Here is a 16,944-nt window from a genome sequence, read left to right on the forward strand (position 1 = left end):
GAACACTTTTATAGCTTAGGTCACCATCGGGTGGGGCTTTTGTTTCTTGCAATTAATATACTAACCCACACACTAGCAATGGAGGTATAGGGGGGGTATGGTAACCAAGGTAAGAAAGATGGACAGGGTCCCCTCATGCAATACCTCTTAGGCCACGGCATGGAGTTTGGATTTTATTTTAAGGATAAGACATTTTAGCAGATGACCAAGTCAATGCAGGCATATGATAGAGATCTATCTATATTAATACATGTATTTGTATCTATATACATATTTATTATGTATAGATGAAACATAATTTGTTCTTAAAATAATAGAAAGGGTACATTGAATAAAAATATATTTGCCATTTCCTTTTTAATTTTTAGAGAAATTACTATTTAGAACCAGATTAAAAGAAATAAAAGGTCTTATAAATTCCTCATGAAATATCTTGGCTGAAAATCTCAAAGGTTAAGAATCTTTACTTATGTCTGACCTCTTATGCTTGGGAGAGCCTTAATACAGTTTCTAGGTATTGCTTCTGCCCTTTTTAGTCATGTCAGAGTCTTTACCAATTATGTTCTGCTTCAGAGAGTTTCCAGTTGCCATCTTAAGCCCTTATCTCCCTTTGAAAGTCCCCAATTTTTGCCTCAGCCTTGTCTCTTTGGAAAGAAAGCGACTTCCTTTTATAAGCATGGTTATCATAAATACTTTGGGTGTTGTTTTTCTCTTAGCTAGCACCAGAAGCATCACAGAATAAGGTAGCTCATTTAAAGCATTTTCCTCATGGTTGTCCTGTTCTCCCATTCAGGAAAAAGATTATTGGTTACCATGGCAATCAGCTTCCACAGCATTCCATTCCAAGTAAACGCACAGGTATAGCACAAGCTTTTACTCAACATTCTTTACTGTAGCTCTCTGCAGATCTGCATATTTTTTCCAGCCTGTTCTCGGTAACTGCTGTTTAGAACAATCAACATGAAATTAAGTCAGGTAATTTTCTCAAAGGCACCATATCCCCATCTATTCTAAATATTTTAAAAATTCACACATATAGTTGTGCAATAATTTTCTCATAGCACCAAACAAAAACTTTCTTTAATAAGTCTGGGATTATATTTACATCTGTTTAACCATTTTTAGAAAAAAAAATAATGAATTTACAGTAAAAAATCAGAGCAAAAGATAGTTTTATGAGATTATCTCCCATGTGTTCTAAATCATATCTTTCCTGAAACTAATTCTCTAACTTCCCTCCCTCCACCACTCCCAAGCCCTCTGATAAAAAAATGCACAAACTCATAAGAATAAAAATTTTCCTTAACCCACCATTATATCCTGGAGATGCCAAACCATTATATCCTTGAACCATTAACTACCCTGGTTTGGTTCAGAACATAATTAATAATAAAACAGGGTTTTGAACAGGCCAAACACATTTTACTGCCACCCAATGTCTGTTATATTGTGGAGGAGGTGGGATGACTTTGGACGATGAACTGGATAAGCTCTGTTTCCCTACAACTCTGTCATTCCTTTTTATTATTACTTATTATTACTTCTAGTCTTTGCTAGTTATTTGGTTTCTTCATAACTATGTGGCATAAACCATGAATCTTGAGACTTTTTTTGTTTGCTGAACTATCTTTTCATTTATTATTTCTACTATGATTTTATTCAAAGTAATACTGGTATTTTGGTAATTAAAAAGAGAGAACTTAAAAGGGAGTTGCTATTACCTAATGTTAAGCAATTAAAAATAAAATCTGGCTTTAACCATCTTTCTTACAAAGTCTATCACCTAGGTGTCTTTTCATTGAAAAAGACCTATCTCACACCCAATCTATGAACACCCCATTGAATATTGCCATCTCCTATTAAGGGCATGGAAGTAAATTCTGTAACTAAAACAGATGCCTTCGCCTACAGGTTCTAAAATCAGAGGGTATTCATAAACCTCTCCACAAATTTTCAGAGTGTAGTGGGAAACAGGAACTGTTAGAAATTTGAAACTCTACTAAAGTACTTTTTACCTCTTCCGGGAAAAGAAAATATATTACTTTCTAGGAAGCTCGCTACTTTAAAAAACATACAAAGCAATCCGGGTTGGAAATTCACTGTTAGCATTTGGGTTACATCAGCTTGGTTTTAGATGATATTTACTTACAATTTTTTTTAACGTTTACACATTTTTGAAAGAGAGAGAGAGGGAGAGAGAGAGAGAGAGAGAGAGAGAGAGAGAGAACAAATGGGGGAGGGGCAGAGAGAGAGAGAGGTAGACACAGAATTCGAAGCATGCTCCAGGCTGTCAGCTCAGTACCCAACTCAGGCCTCGAACCCACGAGCTGCCATATCATGACCTGAGCTGAACTCAGATGCTTAACTGACTGAGGCATGCCAGATGATTTATTTTACATGGAAAGCCATAGAATGGTTCTCTGACTCTTCTCAAAATTGTGTTGAAATTGTTTCAAGGGAGCAGAAAAGTACTTTTATTTATCTATTTTTAATTATTTTTTTAAATTTTATGTTTTAAATTTACATCCAAATTAGTGAGCATATAGTGCAACAATGATTTCAGGAGTAGATTCCTTAATGCCCCTTACCCACATCCCCTCCAGTAACTATCTGTTCTCCATATTTATAAGTCTCTTATACTTTGTCCCCCTCCCTGTTTTTATATTATTTTTGTTTCCCTTCCCTTATGTTCATCTGTTTTGTCTCTTCCAGTCCTCATATGAGTGAAGTCATATGATATTTGTCTTTCTCTGACTGACTAATTTCACTTAGCATAATACCCTCCAGTTCCATCCACGTTAGTTGCAAATGGCAAGATTTCATTCTTTTTGATTGCCGAGTACTACTCCATTGTATATATATATACCACATCTTCCTTATCCATTCATCCATCGATGGACATTTGGGCTCTTTCCATACTTTGGCTATTGTTGATAGTGCTGCTATAAACATGGGGGTGCATGTGTCCCTTCGAAACAGCACACCTGTATGCCTTGGATAAATGCCTAGTAGTGCAATTGCTGGGTTGTAGGGTAGTTCTATTTTTAGTTTTTTGAGGAACCTCCATACTGTTTTCCAGAGTGGCTGCAGCAGCTTGCATTCCCAAGTACTTTTATTTTTTTCTGATCAGATACTTTTTCTGATACATAAAATGTTTTACTTATTCCTTTGAATACACAGACATATGTATTCCTCAATATACTAACCCCATACCAGCTAGAAATAAAAATTGACCAACCATTGGTAGATTTTTTTAGGTTGAGGACAGAGGCCAACATTAAATAATCACATAGAATCCGAGTAATTACATCACGATGCACAGATTTATATAGAAAAAAAAGTTGCTCTGAATTTCAAGTCGACAAAAGAAGAAAGAGACCGTGGTAGCTTTGAAAAGTAGAATCTCTAGTGAAGGGTCAGCACTCTAAAAGCAGGAAAGCAGCTGACATGCTGTTTTGACAGTTGGGTAAAGATGAGGGGGAATAAGATAGGAAACCGGAGGAAGTTCTGCTGAAAGGGTAGAATGAAGTGTTTGAAAATGGTAAAGTGAGAGCTCTAATCTACATGGACTAATGGAAAGAGCAGGAAAGAGAGAAAAGTGATTTAGTACAGATAGTAAATAGTTTGTGGAGAGATTTTATAGAATAATAACTTAATTTGTATTTAATTTGCAAGTGCCAAGGGACGACATTATTTGAAGAATGACAGTTTTATTGTTTTAACATTTTACACATAAGAAGCTACCATTTATCTGAAATATAAGTCAGTACCAGTTTCCATTAATGTGATAATACAGGGGGTTGTTCTTGATTAACCTTTGTTATAACCTTAACAAAACTACTTTCAATATTTCAAATTATAAGATCATGATTTTATAATGTGAAGATAAACAGAAAGCCTGATTTCGTTGCAAATTGGTCCTAACTTTTTTGGCTGGTGTCCTTTAATATCAAGCTTCTAACTTGATCAAGAAAATGTAAAAGCAAAACCCTGGAAAACCAATTTCCTTAACTAGGAATCATGTGAGTAGTTTAACATTAAAACATGTTTAAAACATACATGATAGAAATTGTGTAGAGTTTTATCTCCTTTTATTTAAAACAAATGCATGGATATTCATTTATAGCTCTCCCAATAATCACTGTAGGTTGGTAATCTTATGTTCTGGATTTTCCAGGTCACTTCAGATTTCAAATATTTTGTCTGTTGTCAAATGATGTGTATGGATTTTAGTTTGGAAAACATGGTCACTGAATTTATAGACCAACTCTGAAATAGCAATGGCCTTTGGCATTATGCAGTAATTCCATATCCGGGTCATGATTATCAAATTAAACCAAATCAAACTTCATTATTCGAGTTTACCCAATACTCGAATAATAAAAGTAAGGACACTTTAAAACTTTGTAGTAATTTGCAATTTGAAAAGCATTCATAATATGCTTTATTATAGACACAAACATACATAATCAGTAAATCTATAAATGGCTACTCACCCTTGTCATATAGGAAATGAAAAACAACATACTTAAGTGATATTGTAATTATATACTCCATGGCCAAAACTAAAGAATACAAAAATAATCTGAATGAAACTTTGTTAATATTAAAAAGAATTTGGTAGTCTTTCTTATTTTTAAAGTCCATAGACTGGAATTCATATTCTTGATAAACTGGAACTGGGAGGGTATACTGGCATTTGCTACAGATATGACAATAATTACGAGTAAGCTTTTAAAGATTGTCTCACTACTCTGTGCCAAAATGTTGCTGTTCTGCAAATGAAAACATTTAGATCATTTGACTGCCTTCCCTCCTCCAACCTTAATTACCATCCTTTATAACACTGTACCGCTTGTTCATAGTTCTGCTCTTTATTCTTTCGTGATGTGGGTAACCACTACGTGGGGGGGGGGGAGTTTTAAAGTCTACTATGTTCAGAATGACATTTAATAACTCTTTCAAAAAGTAAGATGCTTTTTCCCAAGTCTTGTTGGAAATACATCTACCACCAGTGATCAGGCTCTCCTCCCACATTTCCGTGCTAGTTGAAACTTGAGAAGCTTGGGGATGCTGCGAAAGGTGGGAGTGGGAGATAGGATATCACCCGCTTGACACTTCGGCACTATTGCTACGAATGATTCACTTGTGTTTGGCACATTTGTTGCAAGGAAATCTCCTCCCGCCGCTTCCTTCTCGGAGCTCCTCTCGGGCTGTCTCCTGTGCTTTGGCCTTTAAGGAGAAGCGAGAGCAGGTGGGCACAGAGCTGCTCACCGAGTCCTCCTCCCCCTGCTCCTTCCCTAATTTAGCAGTACTTCCGGCCGCGTGACATCATCCCCCGCACCCGGGTGACGAGAGCGGCGGGTGACGTGTGTGCGGAGAGGAGCGCGCTGACGTTGCTATTTAAAGGTCCTCCTGCGGGGAGGATGGAGACACAGCGCGAGCACCTGGTGTGGGGCGCGGAGGAGGCTGTGGCGGCCGGGAGCGGGGCCAGGAGACAGCGGAGGAGCAGAGCGCACGGTCCGCCCGCCGCCCGCCACTAGGGGAGGGGGGGAAAGGAAGGAAGGACGGACTGACGGACCTGCAGGCCGGACTAGCTCCCCACGAGGGCCCTCTCGGCCCCTGACCACCAGCCTTCCCGCCGCCTTCGCGGCTGCTGCTTCCTCTCCCGCCGCCCGTAGGGCCCCGCTGGGCCCTAGGGACGGGTCAGCGCCCCGGCCCCCGACGCCTTCCCGCGGCTCAGAGGCGGTGGCCGCCTCCCGCTCCCTCCCACGAACGGGGGGGAGGGACCGCTCTCGCCCCCGGTTCTCCCCGCCTCCTCCCCCGCCCTCCGCAGCCCGCTCCGCCGCCGCGCTCTGCTCACGCGGGCGGCGCTGACCCGGGAAGCAGCGCCTTCAGCTCCGCGAGCGGCCGGTGGAGGCGGAGGCAGCGGCGGGCTTCAGGCCGCCCGGGCCGGCGCTGCTCTGCCGAGCGGGAGCTCGAGGCCGGCGGAGGTGGGCGGTGATGGAAGCGTGAGGAGGCGGTGGCGGGCCCGGGGACTGTGAGGCGGCGTGTGGCGGCGGCGCGGAGCGTGAGAGGCGAGGAGCGCGGGTGGGGGCGCTGGAGCAGCGGCTCTCCCGCGGCTTCGAGCCCCGCTCCCCTGCCCGCGACGCGGGATTAGCCGCCCGCCCGTCGACCCTTCATCTCAGTCCAACGCCGCTGCTCGGCCCGCCCTCGCGCTGGGAGCGGGTGCCGGGGGCAGCGTGGGGCTTGGCTTTCTGATTCATTCATTCGCCGCCGCCGGCAGCCTCAGACCTGCGGTGCTCCGAAGAGAGGAGGGAAGACGGGCAGCCGCGAATGAAGGGCCGGGCGCCAGCAGGGCTCCATTGTGCTCGGCGGCGCGAGGCGGGAAGGGGCTGAGGGAGGTGGGATCGGGCCCCCTCCCCCTGCTCCCCGGCGTGCGCTGCGCCCCCAGCCTGCTGCCAGCCTGGAAATGGCTCCGTTTATTCTCCTCGGGAGAATGAATCGATCCTGCCCAGTCTTCTCTTCCTCCTCCCCACCTCCTCTCTGCTCCGAGTCTTAGGAGGGGAAACATTTAAAAGACAGATTCCAATGTGGAGTGCCGTGCACATCGCGAGCTGTTGGGTTTGCACTTCGAGGAGATTTTTCTATCTAGCTTTTTCTAACGTGAGCGCAGGGAAGCAGTGGCATGACTGCTTTTAGGATTTTTATTTTCTCGTAGGGATCTGTAAAGTGCACGTCGCATTGGGTTACATGCTCCACCCCCAAGGGAACTGGTGTGGTGGAGAAATTTGAACCCGCAGCCTTAGTAGCACCAAAAGGCCGAGTTACCTGGCTCTCCCCGAGTGTCTAGGAGGACATGAGCGAAATGACCACCGAACTCATTTTTTATAGGACTCGGTGAAGCTGGATTCTGCGTTTCCGACAGACACGTAGACTCATTTTGTGGAATAGAGTTGACCGCTGTCTCCTCCGCGCAGCATTTTAACTCTAATAAGCAAATGCCACCTCTGCTTGAACGTTTTGGTATTTACGAGAGAGAAGTCCTTTTACCTAAGGGAACTAATTGAATTGTCAAGCACCACTGAAATACCTCCAGAAAAGGATCTCGGGGGGTGGAAAAGCAACTGCGAAATAGCAGACGGAGAAATTCCTTTGGAAGTTATTCTGTAGCAGAAGAGCAGAAACTTCAGAGCAAGTTCTCATTGGGCAAAATGGGGTAAGGACTTTTGTGCCTAACATAGCTTTGAATCTGTTTATGTGTGTTGTTGAGCGATGGTGGTGATTGTGTTTTATGTTTTCAAACAAATTTGCCACCTTGCTAAGCTGGTCGTACATTAAAAATACGGGTTTGTTAACCTGTTAATAAGATATTTTTATAGAGTGACCCCGGAGGCCATAACGAGGGAACATATATACATAATTTTTTTTAAATTTTTGATAATTTGTAACCAGAAGAGAGTTCGATTAGTAATGTTTAAGAAGACAGCATCTTCTGCCCTTTTACTGGTCAGCCTGCTGCATCCGTTTGTAATTAAAATCATACTGTCTTAGGTTTTGTTGCCAGGGTCTTTGAGAGAAAAGTACTGCGTTCTCTCAGTACTTTGAGAATAATCAGTTGCACAAAGGAACAATTGTAAAGTAATGAGTGGTTGGACTTTAGTCCTTGAAAATGATCCAGTGTAAATGATTGCCTCCACTGTGCCCTCTGTTTTGCCCTTGAATATCCAAAGCTAACATGTAGAATTGATTTATTGGGGCATTAAAATGAAAATCTGAAATTCTTACCCATGTGGTCTCCACAGTGCCAGTGCACTTAGTAGATCAGAGCTTCAAAGGAAAAATCTTTTTGTTGAAAGAACTTGTTCGCTTTTTCTGTTTTTTGCTCTAAAGCTCAGGTTTTCAGTTGATGTTAACAGTGTCAGATCCACACCTTCTTTCAGTACCAATGTCAACCAACAGTGTGTTTTCCAGCCTTTCATTAACTCTTCACACAGTAACTTGATAACATGACTCTTTGTAATGTAAGTCAGAAATATATTAATGGAGTAATGATGAAGTCATGTCATTGACAGATTGTCCATGCTTTTTGTCAAAGAGGAACTTCGAGAATTTTCCTTCCCTCTGTAGTTGAACAAACCCAGCTCAAGTGTAGTTAAGAGACAGGAATTGAAAGAAGAGACCAAAATTTATTGTGACAGTTTAGGGGTATGTACACCTAAACTTTATTTTTTGAAACTTTGAAAGTTCTTAGATAGTACTATTTGTTGTTGTTGGGAGTTAGAATTTGAAGTTTATTAACTTGAACAAGTTTGAAAATGTAGAACATGTGTTGTAGGGAGTTCTTTCTTCATCAGGAATTAATGAGAGTGATAATTGTTTTTAAAACTTGAGTGACAAGTGATGAGAATATATATAACTTGGATGATTTGAGGTAGAGCTAAGCAATTAAAATACCTTATTCTATTTTAGTACTGCTATTCGTAACTTGGTAATCTGAGGCAAATTACTTAACCTCTGTGGACTCTTATTATCTGTAAAATGAAGGACTTAGATGATAAGTTTTAACGTTTTTTTCCAGTCTGTAAAAATGAATTATTTTCATTTTCTCCTGTGTATTTTAATTACTAGCTGGTTTCTTGAAGTAGATCTTTCAGATGGAGACATTATTCTCTCAAGCAGGTTTTAAATATCAGCTAGAAAATAATGGCATTTAAAACTGGGATGAAATGCACCAATTTTAATAAGAGAAAATGCAGAAAAATACTGCTATTTAAAACCTTTGAAATATGGCTTCCTTGAGAATCTGCAGCTCTTGTGTCTAAAACATGTCAGAAGAAAAAAAAATCAAGTGACAATTTTTCATGTTGAAGGCTGCATTCTCTAGACTGTAGAGTGGTAGCATCATGGAAGAAAATCGGGTTTTCCACAATCTTTAAGCTGCATGAATGCTTACCTTTTTACCAAGAGAAGTTTGGGATGAACTTCCTACCAAACAGGCTGGTATTTAAACTATTAAAATAAGCCCCCCCTCCCAACATGACACACATTTTTGATAATTCAGTGTAATTACATTTGCTTGTAAACTGATTTATTTGTCCTTTTCCCAATAAAGTTTTAGAAGTAGACTGGAGAGGAAAAGGAGTGTTTCTGGCATTAGTTTTCTGAAAATCTGTGTAGGGCTATGATTATTTCCCATGGATAGTGATCTGTTCCATCTGAGTTGTCAAGAGAGGATGGACAGGTAGAAGAGAAGAGCATAGAAGAGGCATTTGTGGAAGTTTCCACACTTGGTAGGTGTCAATATCCGTTAAGTGTTTGTGGAATAGGTATAGTCTCCTGTATCTATTTAAACCAAAAGGAAATGGTGTTTTAAATGGCCTTTAAAGTTTTCTCTGGGGTAATCCAAAATTACCTTACTTTGACAGGTATATAAAATTTAATACTGTTGTGAAGAGTTTCACCATCTTATGAACATATTTTTGAATGTTAGTTTTTTTTATTTTTTTTTTATTTAAAAATTTTTTTTTTTTTTAACATTTATTTATTTTTGAGACAGAGAGAGACAGAGCATGAACGGGGAAGGGTCAGAGAGAGAGGGAGACACAGAATCTGAAACGGGCTCCAGGCTCCGAGCCATCAGCCCAGAGCCTGACGCGGGGCTCGAACTCACGGACCGCGAGATCGTGACCTGGCTGAAGTCGGACGCTTAACCGACTGCGCCACCCAGGCGCCCCATTGAATGTTAGTTTTTAATAAGAATTTTTCTTTGCCTCAATTATGGCTATAATTGCAAGTCTAGGGGCAAAGTTTAAGCAGAAAGAATTATTTTTAGTTTTTTTATTTTTATTTTTTTTAATGTTTATTTATTTCTGAGACAGAGAGAGACAGAGCATGAGTGGGGGAGGGACAGAGAGAAAGGGAGACACAGAGTCAGAAGCAGGCTCCAGGCTCTGAGCTGTCAGTACAGAGCCCGATGCGGGACTCGAACGAACCCACGAACCGTGAGATCCTGACCTGAGCCGAAGTTGGATGCTCAACTGACTGAGCCACCCAGGCGCCCCTGAATTATTTTTAGTTTTAAACAAAATGGGTGATTAGGCAGAAAACAAACTTGGCTCCTATAATAGTAGTTTGTGAACCACTGTGGAAATGGAAAAAGAACAGGTGAAAATGACAGTTGCCAGAGTCTTTCAAAATATCTTGGATGCTGCCCGAACTGTTTTTAATGACAGTGAAGGCAGTTGAAGAATTGGTTTGTGAAATAGGTGCATCAGACCCCTAAAAAGTAGAGCATTCATGTGTGTAAGATAAAGTCTGGAAAAAGCTTCAAAGCTCCAGTGAGGAGCGCCTGTTAGGTCTAGCCCCCAAGTCATCCTCCAAGTAGTATCTCCTAATGAGAGCAGTGAGTCAGTAGCTATTTCAGAACCATTAGAGGAAGCAATAGAAATTAAGGAACTTCAACAAGTTATTTCATTCCACCTTTTGTTTTGCTTAGCTCATATTGACAACTTAGTGCCATCAACAAGGGAATAGAGAACCTCCCCGCCGCCCCATTTAAAGTTATTTATAAAAATGTGATTCTCCGTGCTAATAAGGTCCGATAGTGCTATTCTGATTTGTCTTACCTGCTTCTGGGAACTTCTGGAAACCATCTTCTCTGCCTTTCCCCAGATAACTTCCTGGAAGCATGAAAGTGGGTGCTGCTGATTGCAGCCCGAAGAGTCCTTTCTTGGCTGAGAGAGGAAGCTGACCCCTCTTTCTCCCTCAGGCTACTGGGTGCTGCTCTCTGGGTGCCCAGGCAAAAACGTGGAAATTTTGATCCAGCAGTGCAACATGAATGGGCTTGGTTGGAAAGGCAATCGCTCAATCATTACTAACATCTGAGAAGTTAGACGCACGTCCTTAATTGTATATTGGTTCATCTTACTAATTGTGAATCCCTAACATGTGGCATGTTCGGCAGCCCAGCGTTGGTGATACGGAAACTAATGTGCTCCTTCCCTCAGAGAGTTTATAGTTTAGAAGTTAGGAAGACAGTCAAATTAGAAAGTACAGTGCAATGTCTAAGGGGCCCTGATGTAGGGCATCTTAGGGACACAAAATATGTGTGCGTGTAGCATTAGCTGCTGAGGGAAGGATAAAAAAGCTATTGTAGAGGTGTAAATAGCTATTAAATAGTGAAAGAGAACAGGTGTGCCTTATAGACAATTGAGAAGGCATTCAAGGCAGAAGGAACAGTGTGATTGACAGTACTGAGACCAGGAACTGCAAAAAAGTTTGGCTTCACAAACTCAGCTCTGTGGAGTATGGTAAGAGATAGGCCCAGAGTCTTATGCAGGGGCCAGGTTAGAAGGCCTTGTAGACCAAACAAAAGCCGGTGTATTTCAAGGTTTTTTGGGGCATTGACCCATTATAGTAAGATACGCATTTTTACCTCACCACCTAGTGCACACATATTATAAATGATAAAATGTCACAAAATAATGCCCTTTGTGTGATGCACTGTCGTATTTTCTAGTTTTAAGAAAGAATGACATTTGAGATCCAGTAAGTTGATACAACAACCCAGTGATGATAACTGGTAATTCGAAAAACACTGCTCTTGGCTATGGGAAGCACTAAAGGATTTAAAGCAGAGTAGTTACATGAAGGGTCGGGTAAGTAGGATGAAAAATTAGTTTTAAAAACCATTGAAATTTTGGTTTTGTTTGTTAGGTCCTATGGAAACACTAAGCTGGAGCAATGAACCCTAGCTAGTAGGGGAAATGGTTGGCTGAACAGGGCCTAGAAAATTCCAGGGTGAGGGGAGAGGAGGGATGATGATGAGTTGTATGCAGTTGTCTCAGTGGGACTTTTTCAGGATTAGGGCATTTCATGTGCAGGGGTAAAAATACAGGAAATGGCATGATATGTTTGTTCTTTGCTGAGCTGCTCATTCAGATGGGCCTTGAAATCTTGAGTGTAGAAGTTTAAAAAGGACTTTCTAGCTAACATACAAATTGCATGGAAGAGTGAGAACATGTTCCCCCAAGCAAGTAATTAAAGAATATTTGGAATTGTCAGTGATATTTGCCTTATAAGCAGATAGATGTTTCCTCCCCCTACAGTTTATTAAAACATAATTGACATATAACATTGTATTACTTTAAGGCCCACAATGTAATGATTCAACACATATACACTGTGCAATGATTATTGCACAGCATGTATACTGTGCAATGATTACCATAGTAAGTTTAAGTTAACATCCTTCGTCTTATATACTTACAGATTTCTGATGAGAAATATCATCAGAATAGGTTTATTTTTTAATATATTAATGGCATAATCCCCCCCCCTCATTAAAATTTGAAAGAACTCATTTTTTTGTTAGGTATTTTTCAAGGTAACATATACATAGACAAGACCCTGGCTCTTTCAGATGTCCTTTTCCAAACTCCATCTAAACCTATTGTTCCTTATAGTCAAGACTTTTAACTGATTATTTTTTATTCTGATTTCGTTTTATCCTTGTGACTTCATTCCTTTTTCTCTTGTCCAAGGGGCAGGTATAATCACATGGACTCTCAGGGTCTCTCCCCTGGCCCCAGTGCATTTACCCTCTTGAAAGTGCTGGAGAAAATTTAAGGCCATTCCTACTCCTGTCTCCCTAAACTACTCCTGCAGTTTCCCCCCTACTTCCCAGCTTCAGTTTGCTTCAGTGTCCGATTGGCAGTGCTCATCTGAGTGCCCACCCTCCCCAATGCCCCTCCCCCCCTCCCCCCCCCCCCCCCCCCCCGCAACCAAAAAAAATTGGAGGAGGAGGACTTTGCTTTTCTGGATTTGGTGGTAATGGGATGGGAAGGCCATCCACTCTGGACTGAAAAGTAGCAACATCTCTATGTGGGATAACAGTGTGTGTTATGCCAAAATGAATATTATTTTTTAGATTTACAAATAAGATATTTTATAATGTCTTTTTAAAAAATTATATCCTATTCTACAGTTTTAAAAACGAAAAAAAAAATCTTTTTGAATGGTTATGTATTTAGCATGGCAGAAATTGAGAAGGGGGAATCAAGATTATGGTACTTGAATATTGAGACAAAGCAATTAGTGGGAATGTATAAACTAGTGAGGGTTGGTTACTTTAAGTTTAATCTGCATAAATTAATTTTAGGGAGGAGCAAATACTAGAGGTGGGATTATTTGGGAAACAGAATGGATGTAGTATATGATGTTCTTGGCTCTGACCTGTGGTTTTTATAAGAACTAAAGTAGTGATTATGAGGGATGTCTGGGTGGCTCAGTAGGTTAAACGTCCAACATCAACTCAAGTCATGACCTCACAGTTGGTGGGTTTGAGCCCCGAGTCCGTCTCTGTGCTGACAGCTCAGAGCCTGGAGCCTGCTTTGGATTCTGTGTCTCCCTCCCTCTTTCTCTCTGCCCCTCTCCCCCTTGTGTGCTCTCTTTCTCAAAAATAAACATTAAAAAAAAAATAAAGTAGTGATTATGAGTAGCATGTTAAGATGTGATTATGTAATTCTCAAAAATAAGATGTGTTATGTCATTTTGATCAGTTATATTATGTAGACGTTAATCCTTTTTAAAAACATCCTTATTAATCCTATTTTTATTTAGTTCACTTGTAACTTTCTTTTCTTTTTTTTTTGATTTCCTGTCTCTAGAACAGAATTACTAAACTTTGACCACAAACTTACACATCTGTCATGAGCAAACAAGTGTACACAAAAACAATCCTTTTCAAAATATATATACATAAAGGAAGTGTTTAGGGGAGCTCTTAACTTTGGTTCAGCAAAGTTTATTAATTTAATAATTTTGAAATGAAGTCACAATGTACATCAGACTAGTGTGACTTTTCTTTTTTGGGATTAAAGGATTCTGAAAGTTGGTTTAGGCTAATTACCTGAAACATTATTCATGCAATTAAAGGATTGAACAAAGAAACTGTCTTTATAAATAATTTGTAAACTTAGTTTAGTTTTAAGTGATCAAATGTCTCAGTGAAAAAATGATTGAATCTCAAAAGGTCTAACTTCCTTGCTGCCGTATGATTTTTATTTTGTTCAGACCTCTGGTGTTTAATTGAAATACTTATTTTTACTTACTGGATTGTTAACGTTATTTAGAATTCAACTCACTGGACAAAAGAGTAAGGGAAATGAGTTACAAATATTTAATTTTTCCTGATAGAAATTTTAAGTGACTTAAGACTTTTTTGAAACGTGTGTGTGTGTGTGTGTGTGTGTGTGTGTGTGTATGTATATATTTGTAATGTTTATTTTGAGAGAGAGAGAGAGAGAGAGGGAATGGACGTGGGTGGGGAAGAGGCAGATTGAGAGAGAGAGTGACAGAATCCCAAGCAGGCTCCACTCTCAGTGCTGGAGCCTGACAACAGGGCTCAGTCCCATGACTGCGAGGTCATGACCTGATCCAAAATCAAGAGTCAGATGTTCAACCGACTGAGCTACCCAGGTGCCCCTGTATGCAAGATGTTTTAAATAGATTTATATCTCAATTAGTAAAGATTATCTTTAGTTGAAGGAAATGTGCAATTTTTTGTTTGTGTTGCATCTTTGTAATGCCTTGTGATCTGTGGCTTATACAGTAAATTGACCCTGTTTTATAAGATTCATTATGTTCTTGTAATAAGTGAGATTTTCCTAGAGATTTTCCTCTGTTAAGTATTGAAAAATTGAGTGCTTGTGGGGCATTGTAAGATTTCGGACTCATTAAGTATCTTCATTTCAAAAGAATCTCCATGTAATAAGCAGTGTTTATATAGATTTTAGCCTGTCTACAAAGAATTGAGATAAAATTTCCAAATCTTACTGACCAGGCATTGCAGGAGTAGGTAAACTTTTTAAAAGCTGATCATTCAGTGGTCTTCAACCTGTAAATAAAAGCATATAGTTAAAATCCTAGTTTTTATAGCATACCTCCATATTCCATAAAATTAGGACATTTCACTATCACTCTCTGTTAAAAGAAGCAGATTTATCAGTGAACTTCTGCTCTTAATTGTAGCCTGATTCTCCTTTTCCCATCCATCATAAATAGTACACCTTTGGTCATTTCTGTGCTCCCTAATATCTGAGTAAAAGAGATGAGATTGGTAAGAATCAATGCTGCTTGTATTAAGCAATATTTTTCAGAGGAGAAGTTGAAATTACGGACATGGGTATATATACTCTTTTTCATCCACTTGTATCAGTAGATCTCTCAACAACTTGGGTTTGAGCTGTGTGAGTCCACTTACAGATTTTTTAATATAAATACAGTGCAGTATTATACATGTATTTTCTCTTAAGATTTTCTCTTTTTTTAGGTTCATTTCTTTTATTTTGAGAGAGAGTGTGAGCCGGGGGTGGGGAGGTCAGAGAGAGAGGGACAGAATGAGAATCCCAGGCAGGCTTCACACTGTCAGCGTGGGAGCCGGACGTGGGGCTCAAACTCATGCACTGTGAGAGGATGATCTGAGCTGAAATCAAGAGTTGGATGCTTAACTGACTGAACCACCCAGCTGCCCCTTCCTTATGATTTTCTTAATAACGTTTTCTTTTCCCTCTCTTCACTGAAAGAAATAGTATATAATATACAAAGTGTGTTAATTGACTGTTGATGTTATCAGTAAGGCTTCCAGTCAACAGTAGGTTATTAGTAACGTGTTAGGGGAGTCAGAAGTTATAAGTGAATTTTTCACCGTTGAGGGAATCGGTGCTCTTAATGCACATTGTCAAGGGTCAACTAACTGTATTTCATTTATTTTCCCATCTTGTTTTAAAAAGTTTTTAAAGGGGCGCCTGGGTGGTTCAGTCGGTTAAGCGTCTGACTTCGGCTCGGGTCACGATCTTGCGGTTCGCAAGTTCAAGCCCCGAGTCGGGCTCTGTGCTGACAGCTCGGAGCTTGGAGCCTGCTTCACATTCTGTGTCTCCCTCTCTCTCTGCCCCTTTCCTGCTCATGCTCTCTCTCTGTCTCAAAAATAAATAAACATTAAAAAAATAAAAAAAAAAGTTTTTAAAAACCTCACTTCACTGTTAAGTACACTTTAGAATTAATTTTACAGGGACATCTTTCTAGTGACCTTGCAAAGGAAAAAAACAAAAACAAATATTCTTTCTCATGAGGTTCCCCCTTCACTAATGGATTGTGAACCCAAAATGGCTTTTGTGTAGCTAAAAGAATTTTAAATGGGTAGAACTAACATTTGACTTAGTTAAGCACTGAATTTCACTTATATATAACTGTCTTGTCTCTTTTAAGGTAGGCCGCTGGAGGAAGGCAAAAAGTTCCTCTTTTCTTTCTTGTATGAGAAAATAAAATTATTTATAAAATACAAAAATTTACCAATTGAGTCAATCTTTTCCCTTCATAATAAAATTTACCTTTATACTTATGCTAGCTTTCAAAAAATCACCTTAATCTCTTAATAGCTACTATTAGCTTTAAAAAACAAAAGGTTTGCTTTATAGATATTTTCTTTTAGTGTTCTTCCATAAAACATGAAACATTTTCATGTTATCTTTGAGGGTTTGGCGCTAGTTCCTCAAGGCAGAGAGCAGTTGTAAGAATTGAGAACTTTGTATAAAATTACCAAATAAGAGTTAGACAGAAATTAAACACAAACAACTGCCAAGGGACCACAGATACCAAAGCAGCTTTCATTACTTTCTTTTTAAGTCATGTTTATCATGTCATGTGTATTGGCACATCTGGATCCGTGTGTCAGAGTCCAGAGGGCTGTAGACAAGAGTCCATCACTTCCTCCCTCCCCTTAACCCATAGAAGGGAGGAAATTTGTTCGTGTATATTTTTGTTTTTGTTTTGAAAGAGAGCATGCACACATGCTCAGGGGAGGGACAGAGAAAGAATCTTAAGTCATTGACCGGCGGGCTCCATTTCCCGACCCATGAGATCATGACTTGAGCTGAAATCAGG

The 16,944-nt window shown here is 40.1% G+C and overlaps 1 protein-coding gene across 4 annotated transcripts in view; it reads left to right on the plus strand.

Moving 5' to 3' along the window:
* Window positions 1-879: 879 nt before the first annotated feature.
* The window catches only part of HOMER1 (homer scaffold protein 1), a 145,715-nt gene continuing 129,650 nt past the window's right edge, over window positions 880-16,944 (plus strand). Inside the window, exons 1-2 of one of the 4 annotated variants that reach the window (XM_058728739.1) lie at window positions 5,420-5,993; window positions 6,895-7,219. In XM_058728739.1, the coding sequence (XP_058584722.1) occupies window positions 7,215-7,219 (5 nt within the window). In that variant the 5' untranslated portion in view covers window positions 5,420-5,993; window positions 6,895-7,214. Of the gene's footprint in view, window positions 976-5,416; window positions 7,220-16,944 lie in introns of those variants that run through there. The other 3 variants (XM_058728750.1, XM_058728769.1, XM_058728759.1) reach the window with 3 other exon arrangements.

This window comes from Neofelis nebulosa, chromosome 1 (assembly GCF_028018385.1).
Source record: "Neofelis nebulosa isolate mNeoNeb1 chromosome 1, mNeoNeb1.pri, whole genome shotgun sequence".
NCBI classification, from domain to species: Eukaryota; Metazoa; Chordata; class Mammalia; order Carnivora; family Felidae; genus Neofelis; species Neofelis nebulosa.